At 34.1% G+C, this 26127-nt stretch overlaps 1 protein-coding gene across 1 annotated transcript in view; it reads left to right on the top strand.

Annotated features, from left to right (window-relative positions):
- The window catches only part of WDR35 (WD repeat domain 35), a 64243-nt gene extending 38442 nt beyond the window's left edge, over nucleotides 1-25801 (top strand). Inside the window, exons 16-28 of the mRNA XM_008573246.1 lie at nucleotides 943-1052; nucleotides 1518-1728; nucleotides 8240-8320; nucleotides 10895-11031; nucleotides 11326-11529; nucleotides 13626-13772; nucleotides 14434-14566; nucleotides 17244-17354; nucleotides 18341-18505; nucleotides 19403-19543; nucleotides 20507-20663; nucleotides 24056-24296; nucleotides 24628-25801. Coding sequence (XP_008571468.1) covers nucleotides 943-1052; nucleotides 1518-1728; nucleotides 8240-8320; nucleotides 10895-11031; nucleotides 11326-11529; nucleotides 13626-13772; nucleotides 14434-14566; nucleotides 17244-17354; nucleotides 18341-18505; nucleotides 19403-19543; nucleotides 20507-20663; nucleotides 24056-24296; nucleotides 24628-24778 — 1989 coding nt within the window. The 3' untranslated portion in view covers nucleotides 24779-25801. The remainder of the gene's footprint in view (nucleotides 1-942; nucleotides 1053-1517; nucleotides 1729-8239; nucleotides 8321-10894; nucleotides 11032-11325; nucleotides 11530-13625; nucleotides 13773-14433; nucleotides 14567-17243; nucleotides 17355-18340; nucleotides 18506-19402; nucleotides 19544-20506; nucleotides 20664-24055; nucleotides 24297-24627) is intronic.
- Nucleotides 25802-26127: the final 326 nt, after the last annotated feature.

Below are 26127 nucleotides of genomic sequence, written 5' to 3'. Positions count from 1 at the left end.
GAGCTCTGGCATTTGAAAATATTAATTTTAGAAATAAATGTTTACTTTAATACAGTAATGCTGGTGGAGTTATTGCATTTGAATTATGTAAACAGAGCCTTAATAGTGTATATTTCCAGATCTAGTTACATTCTTTAGCCATTAGCTAATTTTATGGGGAAAAAAATCTTAAGAGCATAGTATTCTGTAGTATTTCCACCTTTCTGATAGGCCCCTCTTGAGAATCATGCTGCAGAAGCACTGCTGCTCTGGTTAAAAAGGGGAGAGGTTAAGATTGGCTGTGTGGAGCCTCCCACTTTATTCATTGCCATGGCCTGAGGCAATCGCACCTTTCTCCTGTCTGTTGTACTTTTTGTTGCTCTGTCAACTTGAGGTTTGCACAGAGTTGCACAGAAACTTATATTATGTTTTATTTTATAAACATAATTAAACTAATACTTCTGGCTTCACTGCTTTCAGATCATCTTTCCCCTTGCCAAAAACTAGTATTAGATAGATGGCTATAGGATAAAAACTTAGACTTTCAGTAACAGTTGTTTCATATTGTGATCGTCTATTGATTTTTCACATTTGGGAAATTTAATTCAACAAGTAGTTTATGTTTTAGCTTTTAATTAACCTAGACAATAACTATAAATAGCCTTAGATAGTTCTTCCTTGTGGTGTAAGAATTTGTGTATTACTAAAGAGCTAGGTTTTTGACTTCTTTCTTGAACAGTACATGAAAAAAATTAGACTACCTTCAGCCACTTTAAAAAGGTTTTAATTAAACTAGGGGATAATTGTGTGCTTAATGCCATAATTAAGTATCAGAATTGGAAATTTGCTATGACACTGTCACTTGGTTTTAAAACAAATGCGTGGACATTTAGAGAAACCTGTAGTTATAGTTTAAAAGTGTTAATGGTAAATACGCTTTAGTAATCAAAATAATTTCCATAGGGTCGTGAATCTGGCACCTTTCAGAGATACAGTCTTCCTAATGTTGGTTTGATTCAAAAATATTCCCTTAATTGTCGAGCCTGTCAGTTATCCTTGAACTGCAACTCTAGGTAAGCCTGAAAACTCTCCTCATGTAGATGTTAGACTTAGAAGTTATTAATTGGGGTTGTTGGATTTATGTAATAAATGTAAAGATAGGTGTGTTTATTATGAACTTGTCTTAAAAGACAGTGTGGTTTTACTATACTGTATTTGGTCTAAATGTCTTTCTCTAATTAGGCATGTAGAAATCTCAGTGCAATTGTTTACTCTTAAGCTTAAGTGTATTGAGACTATTTTACATTTTATACCAGTTGGTTTAATGTCTTTGGATACATTTTCCAAACAAGGAAGCTAAATGGAGAGTACTTGATATCTTCTATCAAATTTGTGAAAACAATTTAGAAAAGCCATTTCTACGATATTCTAGTTTCTGATAAACTGATTTTGAAGAAGAATGGTTGTAGGTATTTATACTCATGGTTGCCGATAGTAATTTTACAATTGTTCCCCTTCTCCAACTGCGTTATTTTTAGTCGTCTTGCCATCATAGACATCTCAGGAATTCTGACTTTCTTTGACTTGGAGGCTCGGGTCACAGACAGTACAGGACAGCAAGTAATTGGCGAGTTGTTAAAATTGGAGCGAAAAGATGTCTGGGATATGAAGTGGGCCAAGGATAACCCTGATTTGTTTGCAATGATGGAGAAGACAAGAATGTATGTTTTCAGAAATTTGGATCCAGAGGTAAAAACAACAAATGAGTGTTAACAGTCCATAAATAACGAGCCGAATATCAAAACCTGGGTATTTCCCCTTTGTTTCTTTAAGAGATTTGTTGCTGTTGGCTGCATGAATTTCTGAAAATAAACAGAAACATTTCTGTGAAATTTTTAAATATTTGGTCTTAAGTGGGAATAATACTTATCTCTTAAATATTCTCTACTTTCTCTAAAAGACACTTCATAGGCATTTATCTACTCTTTTTAGAAGATGGAACCATGGTCACCAGATAGTCTTTTTTTTCTTGCCAAAGTTAAAAAAAGAAAAAGAAAATCAGTAGTCCTTATCAAAATTTCTTAAAACATGGGCCGGCCCGGTGGCGCACTGCTATAGTGCGCCGCTTAGGAAGTGCGGCGGCGCTCCCGCCGAGGGTTCGGATCCCACATACAGACCGGTTCCCGCTCACTGGCTGAGCGAGGCGCAGGAGCAACACCAAGGGCTGCGATCCCGTTGCCGGTCCCCGGTCCGGTATGGGGGCAACACTGAGGGTTGCAATCCTTTGCCGGACATGGAAAAAAAAAAAAAAAAAAAAAAAAAAAAAAAAAAAAAAATTTCTTAAAACAACCTTAAAAAAAATGTAGCTTTGAATTTGCCTTGGCCTTTCCTCCCCCTCTGCCTGTCTGTTCACTTCATTCTCTGCTTACTGTGTCTTGTGTGCACTTACACTCGTCGTATCACCCATTGATCATGTTCTGTCTCAACACAGACATTCTTACAGTATGCAGATATGGACGATGGTCGACCTCCTCTCTCCTGGGTATCAGGGAGCCACTTTTCCACTCATTTTAAGGTCACATTTTGATTTTCTCCTTGTGGCTCACAACAGCTAAGTTTGACACTCTGTATTTTCCTGTCACTTAGTCTACCCTGGACCAATTATTAACTGTTGTGTTTAGGAAATACAAAATAATTACAGTGGTAGCCTCATCAAAACACCATTAAGAAAATAAATCTTTTAGACAATTTTTGAATTGGTAATGGATTTTCAATTTGGAGTTTTCTGTATTCGTGCTGTACTCCACTAGTATAAGTGATGAGATGAGTTAAATACTTTACGTCATTAATTTCTATTTGTTTGCACCCATACCTTCCTTCTTGGGAAGAAATTGCATACTTGGGCCCTTGAGCTGCCAAATATCTGTAGTAATTTATTTAGTGGTAAACTGTTTGTCCCTTTAATATCTTCTTTTTTTTTGAATTTCCCCGTTTGAGCCCTATTCAGGGTCTTTGGGTTGGCAAGTGAGCTAATGTAAATTGCTCTCAAAGGCTCTGGTAAAGCTTTTAGGAGTCTTATGATTTTCGTAGTTCTAAGTCCCTGAGAAATGGCTCAAAGGAAAGGTATTCAGGGCCGCTGCATCTGACCTTTAAGCATGGGCTTCTTTCAAGAGTCCAAGGGGAATTTGAACCTCGCAACAAAACAAGTGTGGAAATTTGACAGGTTACAACAGGATAACCTTGAGGATGAGAGTAGAATAGATTTTGAATGTCGTGGTCCTTTTTCTATCTTTGGCTCCACTCATACTAAGTCAGGAATCATATGCCTGGAGAAGTAGCGTTTGCTATATCTGGCTGCTAATAATGTGTGTGGAGCACACATGGTCAATCTAGTACCAAGTAAAATCTTTGCCTGGTGGAAAGTGATTCTTAAGTAGTTTTAACAGAACAGCCTTTAAAAAGTATATTAGTTTTTAAAATTTGAGCTTGTTTTCAGGCTTGGCATGTAGTTTAGTTTCTGTTAGATTTAGAGCTACGTTGATTTCTCACAACCTTACCACTGTCTGGATTTCTTTATAAACAATGATTCTGTTCTTTTCATTTGTGAGGACACTGGCTCGCTGTGGTCCCTGCTTGTTTAGTTACTGTGCTATTCATTCCTCTAGCTGCTTGTTGACCATGTAAGAAGTTACTCTTCAAAACAGTATTTACTGGATCTGCAGAACTAGAGAATAGTATGTTCCTTTAACATACTTGTTTGTTTGTTTAACAGTTGTTTGAAGTAAATCTTTCTTCAGATAATTTGTGAATAAAGGATGCGATGCCATCTGTGTGCAAAGTTTTAATTCACTGATACAGCACATTTTCTTTGAGAATTAGGAAATGAGTATTTAATGTTGATATTCCTTGCTTGATCATTTTCATCTCATGACCCTCTCAAGGTATTATAATATTACATATTATTAATATGAGCATATTATGAATCATGTCCCCAAAATAGAAATTTTGAAAGAATGAGAAAAAAATTAATTTTAAACTATGACATAAACTTTATTTTTATTTTTTTATTTTTTATTTATATTTTTTTGTCTTTTGTCTTTTTCCGTGTCCGGCAACGGATCGCAACCCTCAGTGTTGCCCCCGTACCGGACCGGGGACCGGCAACGGGATCGCAACCCTCGGTGTTGCTCCCGCGCCTCGCTCAGCCAGTGAGCGGGAACCGGTCTGCATGTGGGATCCAGACCCTCGGGCGGGAGCGCCGCCGCGCTTCCCAAGCGGCGCACTTATCCAGTGCGCCACCGGGCCGGCCCGTAAACTTTATTTTTAAATGTCATGGTAATTGTTATAGTTTATACTACCATTAGTATCTCAGTATACCGGACCGGGGACCGGCAACGGTATTGCAACCCTCGGTGCTGCTCCCGCGCCTCGCTCAGCCAGTGAGCGGGAACCGGTCTGCATGTGGGATCCAGACCCTCGGGCGGGAGCGCCGCCGCGCTTCCCAAGCGGCGCACTTATCCAGTGCGCCACCGGGCCGGCCCGTAAACTTTATTTTTAAATGTCATGGTAATTGTTATAGTTTATACTACCATTAGTATCTCAGTATAATGCACAATTTAGGGTGGATACAAGTCCCATGTTTCAAATAGTCTACTTGATAATTTTGACTTTTTAGCTGACTTTTTGTCAGACCTGATTAGTTTGTCATTGTTTCCATGTTGCAGTGTGGCTGACCTAAGAATTTGTGCTAGGACTGAGAGAGGCGTCTGTTCTGCCTTTTCTTGTTTGCTTGTGCTTGCATTACCAATATTACCTTTAATTTGCAAGTTCTTTGCAAGAGACTTTTTAAGCCACTTGTCCAATTTGTGAGGGTTAGCTAAAATTAGTTATTAAAATCCCTAAGTCCACTTAATTAGGTATGTACAAACCTTAGTATGTCACAATATGCTAAAATGGAATGGATAAGTAAGGGCACTTCAGGATACCTGTCATATTGTACATGTTATGAGGCCTTTTGACTTGTGTGCTGAATAAGGATGCTGGTGTTTCTTAGAGTAGTATAGATTTGTAAAGCTTTATTACTTTCTTGATAAAAAGAAATGTCTTACATATCTCTTAGGTGAGTGCATCCTTTTTGTAGATCACTGGTTTAAAACTTTATATTCAAATGAAGTGTGGATAGATAACTAGTGAATTTTGGAAAATAAAATTGGTTGAAGTAATTCAAACAGAAGCTGAATTTTTAAAAATCTGAGTTATGTAAATATTTTTGCATATTTACTATGTGCCAATAATCATAGATTATTTTGGAAATTCTTTGTTTTTGATCTGTCTCTCCACCTTTCTCTTTCTCCCTTTCTCTTTGATTTTGTATTATTTTTTATCCACAGGTCACCTTTTATGACTTTATCTTTTGATTGTCTTGCTTTACTATATTATCGCCAAAAATTAAAAAAATTTCTAATGATAAACATGTTTATACAGGTATATTTGATGTACATATAGTATCAAAATAATCAAAGTATATGAAAGTCTCCACTGCTGATTATAATTCTGAAAGACACAATCCAGAAAACCATAATCCCAACTATTAAAATCCCTAAAGATCAAAGTCCCTAGAGATCAAAATCTATAAAGTCTAAGATCTCTAACTTCTAAAATCAGAAAAATCACAATCCCAGAAGATTAAAATCTCAAATGTTGAAATCTTGAAAGCTGAATTCTGGGGAAGGAATTAGTGTGCATTTTCAGTTGTATGCAGGATAGTCGTTGCATCGTGTTAGTTGCATCATGTTAGGTGGAGCTATTACCTTTTTATTGTCTTTATTTGGAAATTAAGTATGGTTTAAGGAGATGCATATGGGTGCCAAATTGACAAGGGGTGGACTGTGGATTTAAATTTTGGTGTCTATTTGACTGGATTAAGTGATACCTAGAGCAGTGCTGCATAGAAATTGAATGTGAACATATTCTTTGAGGAGAGCCATGCCCTAAAAGAAAAAAAAGCAGCTATTAATTGTGATGTAAGACTTCAAAATATAGTTAATAATTGTGAAAGTTGGCCACCTCTTATGGACTACCTCCATGCAACTATCCATAATCTATCCCTATAAGACAATTTTTACGTGTGCCAAATTATTTTTATGGTTTCCTTTCCTTTTTTTTTCTTTTGTTAGTTTTTTCCACACTATTTAAAATTGTCAGCATTATTTTTTACAATTTGCTTTGCTGTACATTTTGTCTTAGCATCATTTCTAATACTGGAAGCATAAATTGTATAAAGATTTTTAGATAATTCTAATTTGTTTTATGCATTTTTTTGCAAATTTGACACCACTAAAGTGCATTATCACTTGACTTTGTGTGTAAGCATTATGAATGTACATAAAAACAAAACTCCCTTGATAAATGAAGACATATCCTTTTTGACATCTGCACTTGTGAAAGATAAAATTTTTGAGATCTGGGCTTTTGGGCTACTACTGCATATGCAGCGGTGACCCATCGTGATTTGTGATCAATCTTGTCAAAAGACTTAGGTAGTTCAGATGACCACAGTTATAAAGCTGGGTGCACTCAATTACTAACCATAGTGATATGCATATACACGTTTTGCCTTTTGACCTTTTTTTTTATGTATACAATTTGTCTGCTCATAACAGTTACACGTATATGACTGTCTTTAGTATACCTGAATATACTAACATATACCTAAGTGTTTATGCTTACAAAAATATGCATATTATTACCTATTTTATTGTGTAAAGTGGCTATGAAGTATTCTGTCATATTTTTGTGTTTTTCAAATAAACACCCTTAAAAAGTATAAATAAATGTCTTAAAGAATTTCTTTTATTATTTTTTCCAGAATTACATTTTTGGGATTTTAATCTTTTAGTATTGTGATTTTGGGGATTTTAGACTTTAGGAATTTTGATCTTTTAGGATTTCAGCATTTGAAACTGTGGTGTTTGGGTCATTTTTTTGGTATCTTTTATTATAATTTTTATAGATTCTATCATATGCGAGGGACTAACTTTCAGAGTTATAAATCTGATGTTTTATTTTATTTGGGTTTTGGTTACCTTCTACTTCATTATGATATACATATACATACATATTTTTAAAAATTGCATTCTGGCATTATTTCTATTACCAGGGAATTTTATCCTAATTCTTTTATAGTATTCTTGGAGGTATTAAGTATATTGGCAATTTATCTATTTTTGTTTATATAATATATATACCTATTTTTTTCTACTAAGGATTTAGGGCAGCTACTTTACATTATATGTGTGTTATGATATGCATATTCTATGCTTTATTTCTACAAGCCTGCATAACACAAGGATAAGAGACAGACATATAACAGACTCATGTATTTACATACTGGCAAGTAAAATCTTATGTAGGAAATATGTTAGGAATACTCTCTGCCTCATGTTACAGAGGATAGACTTCAGTATGGTATGGGATTTTTTTCTGATAGATGTATGTATTAGTCCATTTTGAGAGAGAGAGAGATAGAGAGAGAGAGACAGAGAGAGAGAGATATGCCAGGGTCCTTTAAACAATCCGGCCTCCCGGGAACTAATAGAGCAAGAACTCACTACCCCTCCTCCCCCAGGGAGAGCATTAATCCATTCATGAAGGATCCATCCCCATGACTCAATCAGTTTCCAACACTGCCACATTGGAGAACAAATTTCCACATGAGTTTTGGAGGGGACAACACATCCAAACTCCATCAATGTACTTAGATACAGATATGGTGTTTATTAATTTTACAAGGAATTAAATTTAATATTAAATTGCATGAATTAGAATTATGAAGCTATATAAGACATTTTTATATTAATTGGGACAATTTGGACTGAATATTAAATGCTATTAGGTAAATAATACTGTTATTAATTATTTATATTATAAGGTGCTTATTAACTAATTATAATGTGGGATAGTAATGTGACCATGTAAAAGAACATTCTTATCTTCTAGAGACATGTATTGAAGTATTTAGGGGTGAAATGTCATGAGATCTATACTTTACTTACTTTGCAATACTTCAGCCAAAAAATTAAATGGAGCATATTTAGCAAAATGTTAATAATTAATTAGGTGATAGGTATGTGGGTATCAATGATATTCTCTCTATTTTTATGTTTGTTTGAAAATTTTGATAATAAAATTTAAAATTGTGATTTGTTAAGGGGGGGCAAATTTACGTAATGAAACATAACATTTGTTTTTGTCTTTAAAGGAACCCATTCAGACCTCTGGATATATTTGTAACTTTGAGGACTTAGAAATTAAATCTGTTCTTTTGGATGAGATATTAAAGGTAATTCATAAAAAGCAGTTATATTTCTGTTGCTGCCTTGATTGGGATTCTTTTTTGGAGGTGGTGTAGTGTCCAGTTAGGAGTGTGTACCCAGGAGTCATGTACATCTCTGGTCCAACCCTCCTCTGCTACTTGTGCAACCTTTAGGCAGGTGCTGCTATCTTTCTGAGTTTCACTTTCCTTTCCTGTAAAATGATGACAAAAATGTAGGAGCCTTAGTTTTTACCTGTATAAAATGAGGGTAATTATAGTACCTATTTCATAGGATTGTTATTATGTAAAATAAAGTGTGAAAAGCACTTAGCACAGTGCTAGGGACAAGTAAGAGCTCAAAAACTGGTCGCTAATTGTTTCTGTAGGAATAACAAAGGTACTCTAGGGTATTATGAGTAATTTTTTGTTTAGAGGTCTACTGTCCTCTTATTTTTTCCAGGTTTTATAAAATAAGCTTTTTCTGATTCCAGGTATCTTTTTACACCACTACATTGACCTTTATTGACCATCCTTTGAGAATTTTTTTCTCTAAGAATATATTGAGAGCAGATTTACCTTCATTTTCTCCAAAGCATTTACTATTCTATGTACTATATATATTTTTTGGAATTGGAATAGTAAATTCTAAATGTCTAGAAGTTAGTCACAACTTGGGGCATGTTTGTGTATTTTGGTTTGATATGTAAATTGCTACCCTTTTTTTGTGAACCAGTTTCGTTTTTCTATATCGTAACCACCCTGCAGCACCAGGGTGGACCTCTACCCAGAATTTAGTTTGGATGTCATGATTGATGATACCATAGACACGCTGAGAGGGTATAAAACATTTTACCACTTACATAGCGAGGCTTTGGGGGAAGAGAAAGGGAGACTTCCCAAGCTGATCTGAAAATGGCTTGTGAGAACCAATTTCTCACAGGGAAAGGAGATTGGCTAGAGTTTTTTTTTTTTTTATAGTAAGGAGCTGGGTCTGGGGTGAGGGTTCCTGTGGGTGAGGTCTTATGTGGTTTGAAACTCATGCTGGCTCCAAAGGAGGGAGCACTTGGGTTTTCTTATCAGCTTGACCCACGTGAGGCAGAATCGGAGGCAGGAGTGAGGCATAAAAGCTGTTCAGTGAAACATCAAAAATGGAATCTGAATCTTTATTACAATTTAGGATTATTTAATCTCCAAAGGTGACTATTCGACTATTCTCTATGTGGATAGCTCTTCCTGTAAAGAGTAAAGAAAAAGATCTTGTCTTTGTTTAAGGTGTATGACTTGTACAGCTAATGAACTTGTTTTATTGCCTGTTTAACCTGAATACAGTAATGGCAGAGAATAGTGTATCGATTTCCCCCTTTTCCTCACATGTGAAGGAAGATATGTCTTTTTTTTTTTTTAAAAGATGACTGGTAAGGGGATCTTAACCCTTGACTTGGTGTTGTCAGCACCACGCTCAGCCAGTGAGCGAACCGGCCATCCCTATGTGGGATCCGAACCCGGGGCCTTGGTGTTATCAGCACCGCACTCTCCCGAGTGAGCCACGGGCCGGCCCCAAGATATGTCTTTTTGCTTGTTCTCTTTCCCTAAAGACTTAGGCTTGGGAACTCCTTAGAAGATATGGTTTTGCCAATTAAAAACAACAACAACCAAGTCATAGGTGGGGTAGAATCAAACTAAGCTGGCTTGACTATCTTCTCTGATTTTATGTATTAATGGTTTGATAGAGAATGAGCTTCTTGAATCCCCAGCATCTAGCAAGGGTCTGGATATATAGTTGGTTCTCAGAAGGCGTTTGTTTAATTGATTTTTAAAAAATGAGTAGTAACTTTATTGCTTTTCAAAAAGTGGCAAATATTCATTATATACAATTCAAGCAATACACAAAGGTGCTGAAAATAAAGTAAAAACAAAACAAACATCCTAAATCTCATCATTGAGATATTTTAATCATTAACATTGGATAAACAGCAGAACATCATTCCATGCAGCTATAAGCTGTATGTGGAAATATAGATTAGGTAGATGAACAGAAGTAATTTTATAAAATGGCATCATTGTACAATCTCCTTTCTTAGTGTTATGCAATTTTAATTAAATAACTTGAAAGTGAATTTAAAGGAATTCAAGACCTTTAGATAATTTTTTTTCATTGCAAACCAGAAAGGCTCATAGTTGCTTATTGTCTTAAGTCCTAGAATGCTTGAAAATGCCTGTGGTGTTGTTGCTCTGATGATTGTATTGATTTATGAAGTATTTTAGAAAAATATATGTTTAAATTGGTTAGGTGTACTTTGAGATTCTTCATACACTGGGCACATTTTATATGTATCTAATATTGGGGAGAGAGTATCTACAGTCCTATCACCCATTTTATTGGGAAGTGGTAGGGTGGAGTGGAGAGTTAAGCTGTACCTTGTGAGTTTTGGGTTTTTCCAGAAAACTCAAAAGACCCAAGTATGGGATTTTCTTCTCTTCCAAGTTTTGCTCACAATATAATGCAGGGTTATTTTTGTTTGTTTTTGTTTTTAATTGTAAAAGAAACACGTGCTCTAAAGTCAACTATTTGAATTCTCTTGTTTTTGTCTTTTCTTTTAGAACCCAGAACATCCAAACAAGGATTATATAATTAACTTTGAGATTCGGTCCCTGCGAGATAGTCGTGCATTGATTGAGAAGGTTGGAATTGAAGATGCATCTCAATTCATAGAGGACAATCCACACCCCCGACTTTGGTATTTAATTAAAAAACCCCAAGTCTCAGTTCTGTCATCGCCTGCTCCTGTCCTAACCTCCTGATGGGAACAGACTTCCATTCTTGCTCTTGCTTTCAAAATATAGAAATTTATTTTAGATTTGGAAGTCCTCAATGTAAGCATAATACTATATGAAAAATGTTTATATGTGTTAAAATAGTCATGTTCCACCATGTTTCACTAGTAACAATAGGTATAATAGTTGAATTCTGATTCAGGACTTGCTTATCAGTAATTTGCAATAGGCTTTTCTGTTTCCTGTTTTTAATAAAGGCGCCTACTGGCTGAAGCAGCTCTTCAGAAACTGGACTTACACACTGCAGAGCAAGCATTTGTGCGCTGCAAAGATTACCAAGGCATTAAGTTTGTGAAGCGCCTGGGCAACCTGCAGAGTGAGTCAATGAAGCAGGCTGAAGTTGTTGCCTACTTTGGCAGGTTTGAAGAGGCTGAAAGAATGTATCTTGATATGGACAGAAGGTAAGGTGTGAAGGTGCAGGTATTCTGAGTAGTTCTGGAGTTCAGGATTGCTTTATAAATGGGGACTATAAATAGACTAAATGTATTATACCATTTCCTTTTAAAATTTTTAAAAATTAATTTTTTTATTGAAACATAATTGATTATACATATTTGTGGGGTATAGAGTTGTACTATCACATAGTACAGTATGTGGTGATCAAATCAGGATAGTTGGCATATTTGTCATTACAAAATATACTCCTTCATTGTGTCCATTAACCGTTTTTTTTTGCTAACTCCCCTCTCCCAACCCCTTCCCCCCTCTAATAACCACAGTTCTGTTCTCTCCTTCTGAAAGTTCAACATATTATTGTTTGTTGTTTGTTTGTTTGTTTCTTTATTTTATTTATCTGTATTTTTTAGCTCCTACTTATGAATGAGGACATGCAGTATTTCTGTTTATTTACCTGCTTATTTTAATTGACGCTTAGTTGATGTGTACATAGCTGTGGGGTACAGAGTTTAATATCAATACCTGCATGCAATATGTGATGCTCAAATCAGAATGATTAGTATATTCAACATTATACAACGTAATCATTTTTCATGGCCCTTACCAATTCCTCCCTTACCCACTTTCCCACTTCTGGTAACCTCAGTTCTGTTCTCTCCTTTTGAAAGTTCAGCATTATCAATGTGGTTATTGTATCTTTCTTTCTTTTTATTTATGTGTTTATTTTTTTAGCTCCCACTTACAAGTGAGGACATGCAGTATTGGAGTCTCTCTCTCTCTTTAGGTCTAATAGTGTTGGCTTTATATATCTGGGTGTTCTGATGTTGGATGCATATATGTTTATGATTGTTATATCCTCTTTCTGTATAGATTCCTTTATCATTATATAATCTTCTTTGTCTCTTTTTGTGGTTTTCGGTTTAAAGTCTATTTTATCTGATATAAAAATGGCTACTCCTGCTCATTTTTTCTTTTTTTGGTTTGGATTACAACCTAGATATTCTATATGCCCCTCATTAATTTATGTTTTATAATTTGGGGCAGCTCTCTTCTCTGTTTTTATATCTATTAATGGCTGACTATGGGAAATTTCTTTCATTCGGTAGGAAAAAAATGACAGGATTTAAGAGACTGGGAGGTTTAATCATTTATTACACAGCTTATTATATGAATTCTCTGTTTTGGTTTAGGTCTGATTGGATTCTGTATTTTGGTTTAATTTTCTGTTGTCAAGAAAGATGAAAAGGTAGTTAGGGATTGAGTTTTATTACCTTTATGTTTATATTTCATTTTTATTTATATAAAATGGTGTATAAACTTTATTTCAGCTGTAAACATCATATCTAATTTTTTAAAAATGTTATTTATATTCCCAGGAGATCCCTAATATAACTCAGCCCTGAAAAAAAAAAAAAAACAAAACCAATAGTGTTTATGCTATATGTTTTGCTTTGAAATAAACCTGATCATGTATGAGAAATTGCTGAAAAGAGTTGGTTATTATTAAAACATTTTGCTAAGTAAATTAGAAGTCTAGAAAAATAAAAGCCAGGAAATTGTTTTCTTTTTTCTATTTTGGTGTCTTAGTCCATTTTTGCTGCTGTAATAAAACACCTGAGACTGGGTAGTTTATAAAGAAAAGAAATTTATTTATCACAGTTCTGTCGGCTGGAAAGTCCAAGATCAAGGTGTTGACAAGTTCTGTGTGTGGTGGGGGCCCTGTCTCTTCTTCCAAGTTGGTGCCTTGAATGCTGCACTCTCACATGGTGGAAAGCAGAAGGGCAAAAAGGGTGAACACTCTTAAGCCTCTTTTATAAGGGCATTAATCAATTCATGACAGTGGACTAAATCATTTCCCAAAAGGCCCAAGCTAAGTTTCAACATGAATTTTGGGGGGGAACACATTCAAACCATAACATCTGGATCCTCTCCATTGCCTCTTACCTGGTCAGGCTAAATTTTTTAAATGTTTGGAGAGTTACCTTATCTACCCACTGCTGTGTATTCTCAGAATCAGAACTGTATCTAGCACGTAGTAGGCACTTGATAAATATTTGTTGACTGGATTAATGAAGGAAGGAATGAATGCCATTATTTGTAGAGATCTTGCTATTGGCCTCCGGCTGAAATTGGGGGATTGGTTTAGAGTACTCCAACTCTTGAAAACTGGATCTGGTGATGCAGATGACAGTCTCCTTGAACAAGCCCACAATGCCATTGGAGACTACTTTGCTGATCGACAAAAGTGGTATGTAACCTACTGGAGTACCTCATACATTTATGCAGCACTTAAAAATGTAGCTGCCTGAGTACTTCCCTAGGAAATAATAAAGTGCTGGGGAAATGAAGACCATCCTCCTGAATCCTATAATGCATATATCTCTAGATTCACACTGGAGAGTAAGAAATCCCTGAAGCTGTGAGATGAGCACTGTAAAACTTTGGAGTTTACAACCACAAAATTTGTGCTTATCCCTAGGCAGCTTTCTACTGTTGAGACCACAGTGTACAGTTCTAAGGTGTTACATGATTTATTTCTGAGCAAAGTAAAAAAAGTGTTTTATATTTGCTTGTTTTGTTATTATAGATTATTTTCAAAGCATTGGTTTTTACTCTTAAGTTTTCATTTTGATTAATATGCTTATTTCAGTGTTTGGGAGTACTACAGCAGTATATCAGATTAAAACAATATTTCTTAAGAATATTCAAGAATGTTACAATTAAAATATGCTACACAGTCTTTAGATTTTTTTTTTCCAGTTTATATGCTTCCGAGGTATTCTGTAACTAAAGATTATAAATAGAGTAGTAGTAGTACTGATAATTCTAGTGAAGGAATAGTTTTAGTGAAAGTGCTTATCAGGAATTTCAAATTAGTTTTAACAGTTTTTCTTTTTTTCTTTCCATAGGTTGAATGCTGTACAATATTATGTACAAGGCCGGAACCAGGAACGCTTAGCCGAATGTTACTATATGTTAGAAGATTATGAAGGATTAGAGAATCTTGCCAATTCACTTCCAGAAAACCACAAGTTGCTTCCAGTAGGTATTCAAAATTTTTGTTCTTGGAGTAGTTAGGTTACTTTTTAAAATTTTTATATTATAGTCAGGAAATACCTTCTGCAAGAAAGAATATTAAAGATTAATTTACAATTTTACAGTTTCTTAGGCATAGACTAATGCTTTTATTTTAATTATTAAACAATATACAATATTACCAGATGCTGAAAATAGAAGAGAAAAATCAGTCATATTCTTACTACATTAACATTATCACAGTCTTGTGTAGTCTCTTCAGTTTTATGAAATCGCTTTTAAAAGTTAGCTGAATACATGAAGTATTTACAGATGAAATGGTATGTTCTCAGGGATTTGCTTCAAAATAATCCGAAATTGTTTGAAATTTGCCATAACTTAAGTTTAAAAAGATAGCCCAATTTTTATTAGGTTATATTAGTAGTAAAGTATTTAATTTTGAAAAGAGAAACTAAAAGCAGAATTCTCTAACTTTCTTTTGAATGTTCTTTTAATTAATCAAAAATTAATTAAACTATAAATGAGTTTGTATTTTATTTGTTTATTTAAAATATAAATCACTGAGCTGTACAATACCTGTAGAGTTAGCAACTCTCAACTGCAAGGTCTGGACATATACCAATCAGGAGTCAAAAATTTTGTCTATTAATTAATAGATAAGTGTAGATCTCTGATGATTCAGTTTTCTCTATCATGAATTACAGCAGTTATCCCTGTAACAATGGCATTTGCACTCACCCTTATTCTCAATCCTATGTGTTTTCTTGGGTAGGAAAGAAACTAAAATTATAGTCCCTCAGTGTATCTGTCTGTTTCAGTTGCTTATAACAAAATACACGGAACTGGGCAATTTGCAAGAAAATGAAATTTATTAGTTACAGTTTCAGAGCCTGGGAAATCCAAAGTCCAGGGAACACATCTGGTGAGGGTTTTCTCTGGTGGTGGCTGTACAGCAATGCAGGGATCTCACGTGGCAGACAATGGTGGAGCAGAGAGAGAGAGAGAGACTCTCATGTGCTCTACTCTTAAAGCCCTCAGAACCACACCGCTGACCACCATTATCAATCCATTCCACTATGGCATGGTCCTACAATCTAATCACTTCTTCAAGGGCCCACCTTTCAAATACAGTAATAGGATTTCCCACCCTCAACAGTTAACAGTGGGAATTAAGCTTCTAATATATGAACTTTGGGGGACAAAATTCAGTCAATCCACAGCACTTGAGTATCTGTTGGGGATTGGTTTCAGGACCCCACAGATACCAAAATCCGTAGTTGCTTAAGTCTGTAATATAAAATGGTGTAGTATTTGCATATAACCTATGCACATCCTCCTGTGTACTTTAAATTATCTGTAGATCACTTATAATACCTAATACAATGTGAACGCATTATAAATAGTCACTTTACTGTATTGTTTACGGAATAATGACAAGGAAGAAAGTCCGTACATGTTCAGTGCAGATGCAATTTTTTAAAAATATTTTCTATCCTCAGTTGGTTGAATCGATATGTGGAACCCATGGATATGGAGAGCCGACTATAGTTAGAACCCCGGGTATGGGAATGGTATATTTACATTAGTACCCTCTGTTAGGTGTGTCTGATGAAGCAGAAAAATATTTTGCTGTAGAGTATCAAGAACAGCAATAAGTAATTTTCAAGTAATTATAGCTATGATAATAAGCAATTAACTAAAATAATAAAAAATTTTAGGTTGTACTGTAAATCTTAAGTTTTAGAGGAATTTTTAATAATATGGGAAAATGTACTTAATATTTAAGTGAGAAATGCAGGATACACAGCTATGTATAGTATGATCACAATACATACACAAATGCACACATATGTATTCATAGGACAAAGGTGTTAGGAAATTACATCAGAATATTGAGAGAGATTTCTTATGGGTAGTAATGTTATGAATAACTTTTTTACGTGTAATTTTTGTGCCATTAGAATGTATCACATTATAATCAGAAAAATATAAGCATTATTTTGGAAAAAGATAATTGGATACAAAATGTACTTTTATATTTCCAAATATATTTTAGAAGTGGGAGTGGGGAGAGAAAAACTGTGGCTAATTATATATTCTAAAAGAAAAACAAAATGATCTGAAAATGGAGAATGCAGCCAAACAGGTAAGATTAGTTGTTGTCATTGTTGTGGTTTTGCCTCCCTGCCACCGCCCTCCAAAGAAGCTTTGTTTTAGGTCTAGTTTCCTGAACTGATGAATGGCGAACTCTAGGGCATTTCTCTATAGGGGTGTTTGAGAACTTTGCGAATGTGAGGTTTCTCGTAAGCCTCTAATTAACAACTAGCATCGAGTATACCACAGTTGCCTTAAAGGTTTTTTTCACCGCCATGTGTGATTTGTTTTGGATTTTGACATTTCCGTACACTAGCTGCTGAACCGAGAGATGATAGAGTGCAGTGACTTCAGGACATAGTTAAAAATCAGATGCATAGCCTGAGCCAGTGAAGTACTGGTTTTATAGAAGGTGATGCCTTAGCACCCATTCTGATTTGTAGCCTCAGCCCCATGATTGTTTAAAAGAAAAATGACTGTATCTACCAGTAAACTTAATATTCATTTGTCCCTGTGGAATTTTGCTAAATTAAAATATAAGTGTTTTCCCCAGCCTGTGAAATCTGATAGTATTGTTTTGTCCTTACAGGAAATAGCACAAATGTTTGTGAGAGTTGGAATGTGTGAACAAGCAGTGGCTGCATTTTTGAAATGTAATCAACCAAAGGCAGCGGTAGATACTTGTGTACATCTCAACCAAGTAAGGAATTGGAACTTACTGTCTGTGCAGCTTGTTGTCTTAGGAATTTTCCGGTCAAGGGGAAACTAAAGTCACCATAGTCATCCTTTAAAGATTACTGCCAGTGTAAGGGTTGGAGAGCTTGAGAGGAATTTTGTGAAAGGAGCCAGACAGGTATTCTCTTATTTAGTTGAGGACTGAGAAAGTGTTGGGGTTTGCACTTTACCTCTTGAAGTGCTACCAAGTGGGTTGGCCCACTAGTAACTAACTCGGTATGGGAACCCCGTGCTTTAAGTCTGGCAAGCTTTTTGTCTGGACGTAATTTCATAATTTGCTGCATTTTATCAGGGTTGGGTTTTGTTTTCCAAGAAAGACCAGCTAATGGTCGGTCATTGCCTGAAGAAGGAATTGAGTTACTTTATCAGTATTTTGGCAAATATATTTTCCTTTCTCTTTATAGAAAACATATATTTGATATTTTTAAGAGCTGAAATTTAACTAAAATTAAAATGCAGAGTTATCATAGAGACTGTTGACTCTTTTAAGTATTCTTTTAAGTATTTTAATGTATTCTTTTAAGTATTTTCCTTAAGGTATTTTATAAAGCTCCATTTGCTTTATTAAAATGACTTTTAAATGTTAAATCTGATGGCATTTTCATAACTGAAATTGCATATTTGTTTAGTATAAAAATATAAACAAGTGCATCTTTTTCTTGCTCACAGTTTGTGCAAAAATAGAATTAAAAGATTAATGTGATTATACACTTTGAAACTTTCCTTTTTAGGTGTACTTCTTAAGTAAATCAGAATCCTAGATCTTTTAATCATTTTGACACGTGTAGCTCATAGAACTTAGAATTGCTCTGATTTTAAGGGATTTTTAAAAACATATACCAGTTTTTTATTTTGAAGTAGTGTTATTTGTTGTTATAAACTTAAAGCTTTATTGTGTGAATTTTGTGTGAATACTTGGGTGACTGAATGGCATTATAATTTTTTTCCTAGTGGAACAAAGCTGTTGAATTGGCTAAAAATCATAGTATGAAAGAAATTGGATCTCTGTTAGCTAGATATGCATCTCATTTACTGGAAAAGAATAAAACTCTTGATGCCATAGAACTGTATCGGAAAGCCAATTACTTTTTTGATGCTGCTAAACTGATGTTTAAGGTAATATAATAATCTTGGTGTGTATTTGGTTTGTTCTAGTTACAAATGTGTTTTTTATACCAAAGAATGCATTTTCTATTTTCTTTGGAAACAAATATTAGTTATAGCAAAACCCTTCTTGTGTTATTACTGCAGTAACTATGTGTTATTTTATTATTATTACCTTTTGGTACCAAGGCTATTTATTTATATTAGCAACTTATTGATACCTAAGCAATTGTATATTTAGTACTGAAGTTAAAGAGTTAAAGAATTTGCTGAGACCACAGAGACAAATTTCTTTAATTGGGAATTAAATCCTATTGGCAATAGAGTTTTGAGTCTTTTCAAATGTACAAGTTTTAAGCATTATACTTTTTATAATATCTATTTGGAGGGAAGATAACGAGTACAATATTAATCTATGTAAATTTTACATTCTCTTCTTTTTTTCCCCATTTGATTTAATGTAAAAGGAAAAATTTTTCTCAAAATCATTCAAATAAATTTTGACTTCTGAAGGATACACCATGTTAATGCCATTGTATCTTGGTGTACTTGGAACATTATTTTTATAATCTCTGTGTTATGGAGAATACTGCCATGATAGTTCCCCATTCCATCGACACTTTCTTCATTCTGATGTAGTTATATGATGGCACCAGTTATTTTTTAAGATTAAATGAGTTCTAACTCTAAGGGCTAAATATACTAAGGAAAAACCTAAATACTTGTAAGTGTTAAGGAAAAGAAAATGGATTTAAAAATATTTATCATAAATAGGTGGTATTTATATTCCATTCTATTGATATTCCTCCTTTTTTTAGAGAATCAAATTTCAATTAATTTTGGAACTGATTATATTTGTACAAATATAGATTAAGTTGTATCTTCCCCAAATTCTTTAAATGTTTAAAGATTGCAGATGAAGAGGCAAAGAAAAGAACTAAACCTTTGCGTGTTAAGAAGCTCTATGTTCTGTCAGCTTTACTTATAGAGCAGCATCATGAACAAATGAAAAATGCCCAACGAGGAAAAGTTAAAGGAAAGAGTTCAGAGGTAAGGCAGAACAGAAAATAACATGAAATCATCCGAAGTGTTTAAGAAAAACTATCAAACTTCTCTTTATGTACAAGTCATTTAATTGGCATGTCTGCATTTTATTTCCTTAAATAATATGAAGAAAAGGAATGATTGATGTAGACTTGGTATTCATATTTAGAAATTTCTACTTAGAAATATTGAAAATTGTTTTTTACAAGACTAATCTGTAGTGTTTGCTTTAATTTCTTATTTTTATTAAAAATTTTACTTACCGGGTAAATCCTCCTTTCTAATCAGTGAGTTTTAAAAACTTTATTAGAGGGCCAGCCCAGTGGCGCACTGGAGAGTGCGTTGCTTGGGAGTGCGGCGGCGCTCCCGCCGAGGGTTCGGATCCCATGTGGAGACCGGTTCCCGCTCACTGGCTGAGCGCGGTGCGCGCAACACTGAGGGTTGCAATCCCGTTGCTGGTCCGCGGTACGGGCGCGACACTGAGGGTTGCTGGACACTGAGGGTTGCTGGTCAGTAAAAAAGACAAAAAGGAAAAAAATTAAAAAAAAAAATAATAAAAACTTTATTAGAATATGTATATTATTTTAATGTGTAAATGAATCTTTTATGAACTTAAAGTTTAATCAACTCTATTTTAAAATTGGATCATACCAGTTTAACAAAACATTAATTATAATAGAAAAATTAACTCTGTAGTGACAGTTTTGTAATGATAAAATCTGCTCATTTAATTTGCTCACTACCCTGATTTGATCACCACACATTGTATACATGTATTGAAATATAATTCTGCACCCCATAAATATATATAATCAATATGTTTCAATTAAAATTCCTTTTAAAAAATTTAGATATTTCAATGTATAACAAGTTGAGAAGTTATCCTTCTTGTAATGACATGGTTATGTGGGAGTTGATACTGTGATTGTGTTTGTGCTGACAGAAAGTGTGGGTCACCTTTACTTGTAGGCCACTTCTGCATTGGCTGGTTTGCTGGAAGAGGAAGTTCTGTCTACAACGAGTCGTTTCACAGATAATGCTTGGAGAGGGGCTGAGGCTTACCACTTCTTTATACTTGCACAGAGGCAGCTCTATGAGGGATATGTTGACATTGCGTTGAAGACAGGTGGGCATGTCACCTAATGTATATAGAATGCCTGAAAAATTATAAATTGAATATGAAGGGCCAGCTCTTTCAATTCACTTATCTATTAATTTCAATAACTTTTTTTCCTATTAATTTCAATAACTTTTTTTCCTATGGATTTATTTTTATATGTTTGAGATTATGCTATATGTAACTTGTTTTGTGCATTCCCCTTTTTGAAGTCCTTTTTATTTTTTGAATACATAGAAAGCAAAACATATAGTTCACAGAAATATCAGAAATTTGAGATAAGCAAAAAGAACATGTATAGCATTCATGTATCTATCCATTCAAACTTAAATGCTTTTTGATCCATATGTATAAAACTTTTTAAAAATAATTTTTTAAAAATAATATTGGGAATATAACAGGGCATACTTCAGTGTACATTTTTTATAAAAATGATACTTTTCTAGTAATTTCAACCAAAACAAAAAGATACAAAGAAAAAAGTAAAATAATCTAATAATTTATAAAATAATTTTATAACTCAGAGATAATCATTGCTAACATTTGGGAAAACTTCCTTTCAGATATTTCTCCATGCCAGAGCTTGCTTTTTTCCGTCAACAGCATATTGTAGTTATCTTTCCTCACTGGTGATCATGGTGGGTCTATGTCATAATTTTTCATAGCTACATAATATTCCATGGTACGTGTATACTGTAATGTATAAAAGATTATTTACATGCAGTATCAGGATCTCAGTTTCTTCTGGATTAACAATATTCTAGAGTTTAGATACACAAGGTACTTCAAAAAGTTCCTGGAAAGATTTGTATTATCTTTTCATTATACTTTTCTTTGAACTTATTGAAGTATCCTTATATTAACTCCAAAGATGAAAATTATGAGAATTGTGTTGTAAACCAAAGCATAAGGATGACTAAACCATTACTGCTCTTTCAGCTTGACCATGACAGCAATGCAAGCCCTGTCACCCCACCCCTCCTCTGTCACATTGGTTGGGCTGCTGTGAAATGACCCATCTACTGCTTATATCATCTCCAAGCGCATATCACACCCTAATCCTGATAGATAATTAATCCATATTCTAATGGCATGATCTTTAAAAAAAACCTTTTAGAGAAATTCTTGTATTTCAATGTTTCTGGAATTGTATAGGGAAGATTTTTATCTTTTCATTATTTTTATAAGAGCTCTTTAGAGATTATATGTAATAACCCTCTTTCATATATATCGATTTTTCCTATAACTTAACCTTTTTAAACTTCAATTTCTTCTGTGTAAAGTGAAGATAATAGTATCTTCCTCATAGAGTTGTTTCAATGATTAAGTGAGAAGTTCATGAAAAGAAATTTCACTTCTTATAGTGTCTGTACATTGTGATCCCTCAATAAGTGGTAGCTGTGCTGATGATATTAATAGTGTTTTTTTATTGTAGTCATATCTGTCAGTCTTTTACTTTATATTTTCCTCTTAGGGATCATGCTCAGGAAGTCCTTCACTTCAAGGTTATTAAATGTTATACTTTATTATGACTTCTTAATTATCCTAACACATTTATTAAAAATTTATTTTTTTCTCACAGATTTGAAATTCTACCTTCATAAAACTAAATTTATACATATTCTTGATCCCTTTCTAGACTATTATTTTTTATTCATGTATTTCTATGCCAGTACTGTCCTTTTATTTACTTTTACATTTTAATATCTAGAATTTAAGCTCTCCCTCATTACTTTTTTTTTTTTTTTTTTTTGTCTTTTTGTCTTTTTTCGTGACCGGCAACGGATCGCAACCCTCAGTGTCGCGCCCGTACCGGACCGGGACCGGCAACGGGATCGCAACCCTCGGTGTTGCCCCCGCTCCTCGCTCAGCCAGTGAGTGGCCGGTCTGTATGTGGGATCTGAACCCTCGGCGGGAGCGCCGCCGTGCTTCCCAAGCGGCGCACTGTAGCAGTGCGCCACCGGGCCGGCCCCCATTACTCTTCTTTTTGAAAAGAATGTTTGGGTATTTTCTTGCATTTGTTTATCCAGATCAGCTATATAATTTTTTTTTTTTGAGGGTGGAGGGAGTTTCAAAGATGTCCCATTAGATTTTGGCTTAGAATTGCATGTTGATATCATTGATATGTTTATAAAATGAGTCTTTTCATCCAGAAACATAAGTTTTTAAAAACATTGTGCATCTGTGTTTCTTCTTGGACACTTTAAACATTATTCCTATTTTTGTTGTCATTAGCAATGGGACTTATATATATATTTTAATTGGTTTTTAGTTATATATAAGAATTATTTTTAATGTGTTTATTTTATAATTGACTCATTTAATTTTAACTGATTAATATGTGATGTAGATTATGTACTGCTTAAAATAGTTGTATTTTGTATAATTTATGCACCATTTCTAGGCTTATTATGAGAAAAATTAGACCTTTAACTTGAAATTTTTTACCTAATGGGTAAAGATATTCATATGCTTCAATTTTTTTGTCTTTCAGTGATAAAATGATCTGAAACATATATACCCTGTAGATTATTGTCTGTGAACTTATGCTCTGGATGTGAAATTAGAGGGTATTGTTTATTGTAACTGAATGAATATATTTTTTATAAATTTCTTCCATTGAAGTTTGTTGTAAACACTTGATCCCATAACCAGTTTAGAGGAATCTAATTGTAAAATACATGAATATATTGTTTTAAACTTGTTTTATGAAATTTCCATTTTACTATAATAAGGTATTTTTAAGATTTTGCAGTCTTAAGGACTAGAGTAGAAAAAGATAAAAATTGGTTACAAATCTGATATTCTGCAGTGCATTTTTAAGAAAGACATAATCATCTTCAGTGTGGAAAAATTGCAGATAAGATGTGGTAGCTATCACAACAAATAGTCTGAACTGACAACTTAGAGGCTCATTTTCACTTTCTCAAAGTTCTCTTGTTTCAAAAACACAAATAAAAGAGCAATAATCTGTTCAAAGAAATATAAAGAGAGAATATATGATTTCACGCTTTTTTGCTTGTTGTTTTTTACAAAAAGAAACACTATTTTCTTGAGAATTATAACTAATATAGTATAATATTTTTTCTGAAATTTCTGACTTAAGTGAAGCAAAAGATACATGTTTCTACACTATTATTATTATTTTTTTGTCTTTGCGTATATTTCTAGGTTGGCACAACACATCGTTTGGTGGTGGTTATTTTCATAGGACCTGAGCTGTTAGCGAGAACGTGTAGCCCACTTCCTCCTGCCAGTGCTCCCATCTCTCAATGTTGTTTTCCTTATGTTTGTTAAAGTTCATTGGGTTAAACAAAAACACCTTAATGTAGACTCTTTCCCAAGCATGTTCAGAATATCATGATTATTCTAAAAAACCCCAATTGTTCTCTCTTTCCTAGCTCTTCACCTACGAGACTATGAAGACATTATCCCTGCTGTTGAGATCTACTCTCTGTTAGCGCTCTGCGCATGTGCCAGCAGAGCTTTCGGGACTTGCTCAAAAGCTTTTATTAAACTTGAATCTTTAGACACCCTCAGTTCAGAACAGAAACAGCAATACGAAGATCTTGCTCTAGAAATCTTCACCAAACATACTCCAAAAGATAACAGAAAATCTGAATTGGACAGCCTTCTTGAAGGGTAAGCTAATTGTAATTAGCAGATGTCATTCTACCTTATTAGTGGCTTGGATTTCTATGTTTGTAATGTGTAATATAATAATTAAAGCACTAAATTTTGAAGTAATTTACCTTAACATTATACCCTTTTTTATATAAGTGTTACAAGTGTATTAATGCTTTATTTTTTCACTATAAGAAAAGTTTTTATTTCAAAAAGATTTTTGAGATAAAAGTATTTTATTTGAAGTTTACCTTGAAATGTTTTTTCATTCTTTGGTTTTTTAACGGTATTAAATAGTTGGACTAGTTAGAAGTTTTAAAGTATAATGGATTGTTTTTCCTTTTTGTAGTGGAGAAGGGAAACTGCCAACATGTGTTGCCACAGGAAGCCCGATCACTGAATATCAATTTTGGATGTGCAGTGTCTGCAAGCATTGTGTTCTTGGTCAGGAAATAACTAACTACAACTTCTGTCCCTTATGCCATAGTCCAGTGGGATAAGGGAATGATGAACTGTATATAATTGTAAAATATATGTAGCATATGTTCATAGCCATAACTGTATATGTAATACGGTTGATTGCTGTAAGTTTTATATGAAAATAAGACTCATTATTTTATAGTTGTATTTTTGCACAAAATTTTTATTATTCCTATAATAAAGTACTTTTTGTACAGAAATACAACCATAAAATAATAAAGATGATTTTCATGGAAGTCAACCTTATTTTTTATCTATCTGTATGTCATTTATCTATCTTGAGGTTAGTTACATGATACCATGGAAATATCCAAATAATAAATGTTTTTCTTATAGTGTCAAGGTTATTAATTCATTAAAAAGTCTTGGGGGTGAGAGAAGCATGGGAATGGGGCAAAGCTGAATTTAGAGCATTGACATAACTTGTATTACGAGGAGGTTAAACAATTTTAATACTGAAATGAGCTTTATGTCTAGCTGTATTTGATTAAATGAGTATTGAATGTCTTCCATGTTTTATTTTCAGAAGTAAGGAGATGGCATTTTAAGACAATTTTTACAATTTGAATAGTTTCTAATAGACTTATTCATCCGTTTAAAAAAATCTATCCTGTTAGTCTCATTCAAGAGATGGCATTTAGCACTTACTTTTTCATATTATTGTGCACAAAACTTGGTTCTATTTATAATGATAAGAACTTATACAAAAATACCCATTTTGTAGTTATGCTTTCAATTGAAATATTGTCACCAAGCTGGACTCTTCATTTAAGAAAACTCTTGCTGTAGGAAGTGATTCTTTCTTGATATGCATCTGTTTTGATGTGTTATCATTAATTTAAAAGAGAAAAAATTGTGATCAGTAATGGGTAAATTTCTTACCTCTTTTATATAGAAAATAATGCTCTCCGTTTATTTCTAATGAACTTATGTCCTCTCATTTTGTGGCTAAAGACCACACTTTAGCACTATTTTATTAAGATTGTTTGCTGAGGTTTGGCTGATGTTTAGTTGAGACGATAAATAAAGAGAAATACACAGCATTGTTATCATGGCAATAATGCTTACGTTAGTTCACTCTCTCAATATGATATGTTTTTGGTCTTGTAGAGACAAGTTAAGCCTTTTGCAGAGTGAGCTATGAGAAGAGGTTAATTAGAGCCTAGGTGAGTTTAGGATAGATAGTGGGCTCATGTGTCTAAATAAAATAAGACCAGAAGTCCTTGAAGTCTCTATGTCCATTCACCTTGTGGGAAATTACCTTGGTACAATGGTAGCCTCCAGTTTCACTACCAAGCAAGCTGTCTCTGGGCTGGCCCGGTGGCGCACTGCTACAGTGCGCCGCTTGGGAGCGTGGTGGCGCTCCCGC

This window comes from Galeopterus variegatus, unplaced genomic scaffold, assembly GCF_000696425.1.
Source record: "Galeopterus variegatus unplaced genomic scaffold, G_variegatus-3.0.2 Scaffold52, whole genome shotgun sequence".
Lineage (NCBI taxonomy): Eukaryota > Metazoa > Chordata > Mammalia > Dermoptera > Cynocephalidae > Galeopterus > Galeopterus variegatus.
This window is presented reverse-complemented; position numbering and strand designations above follow the sequence as displayed.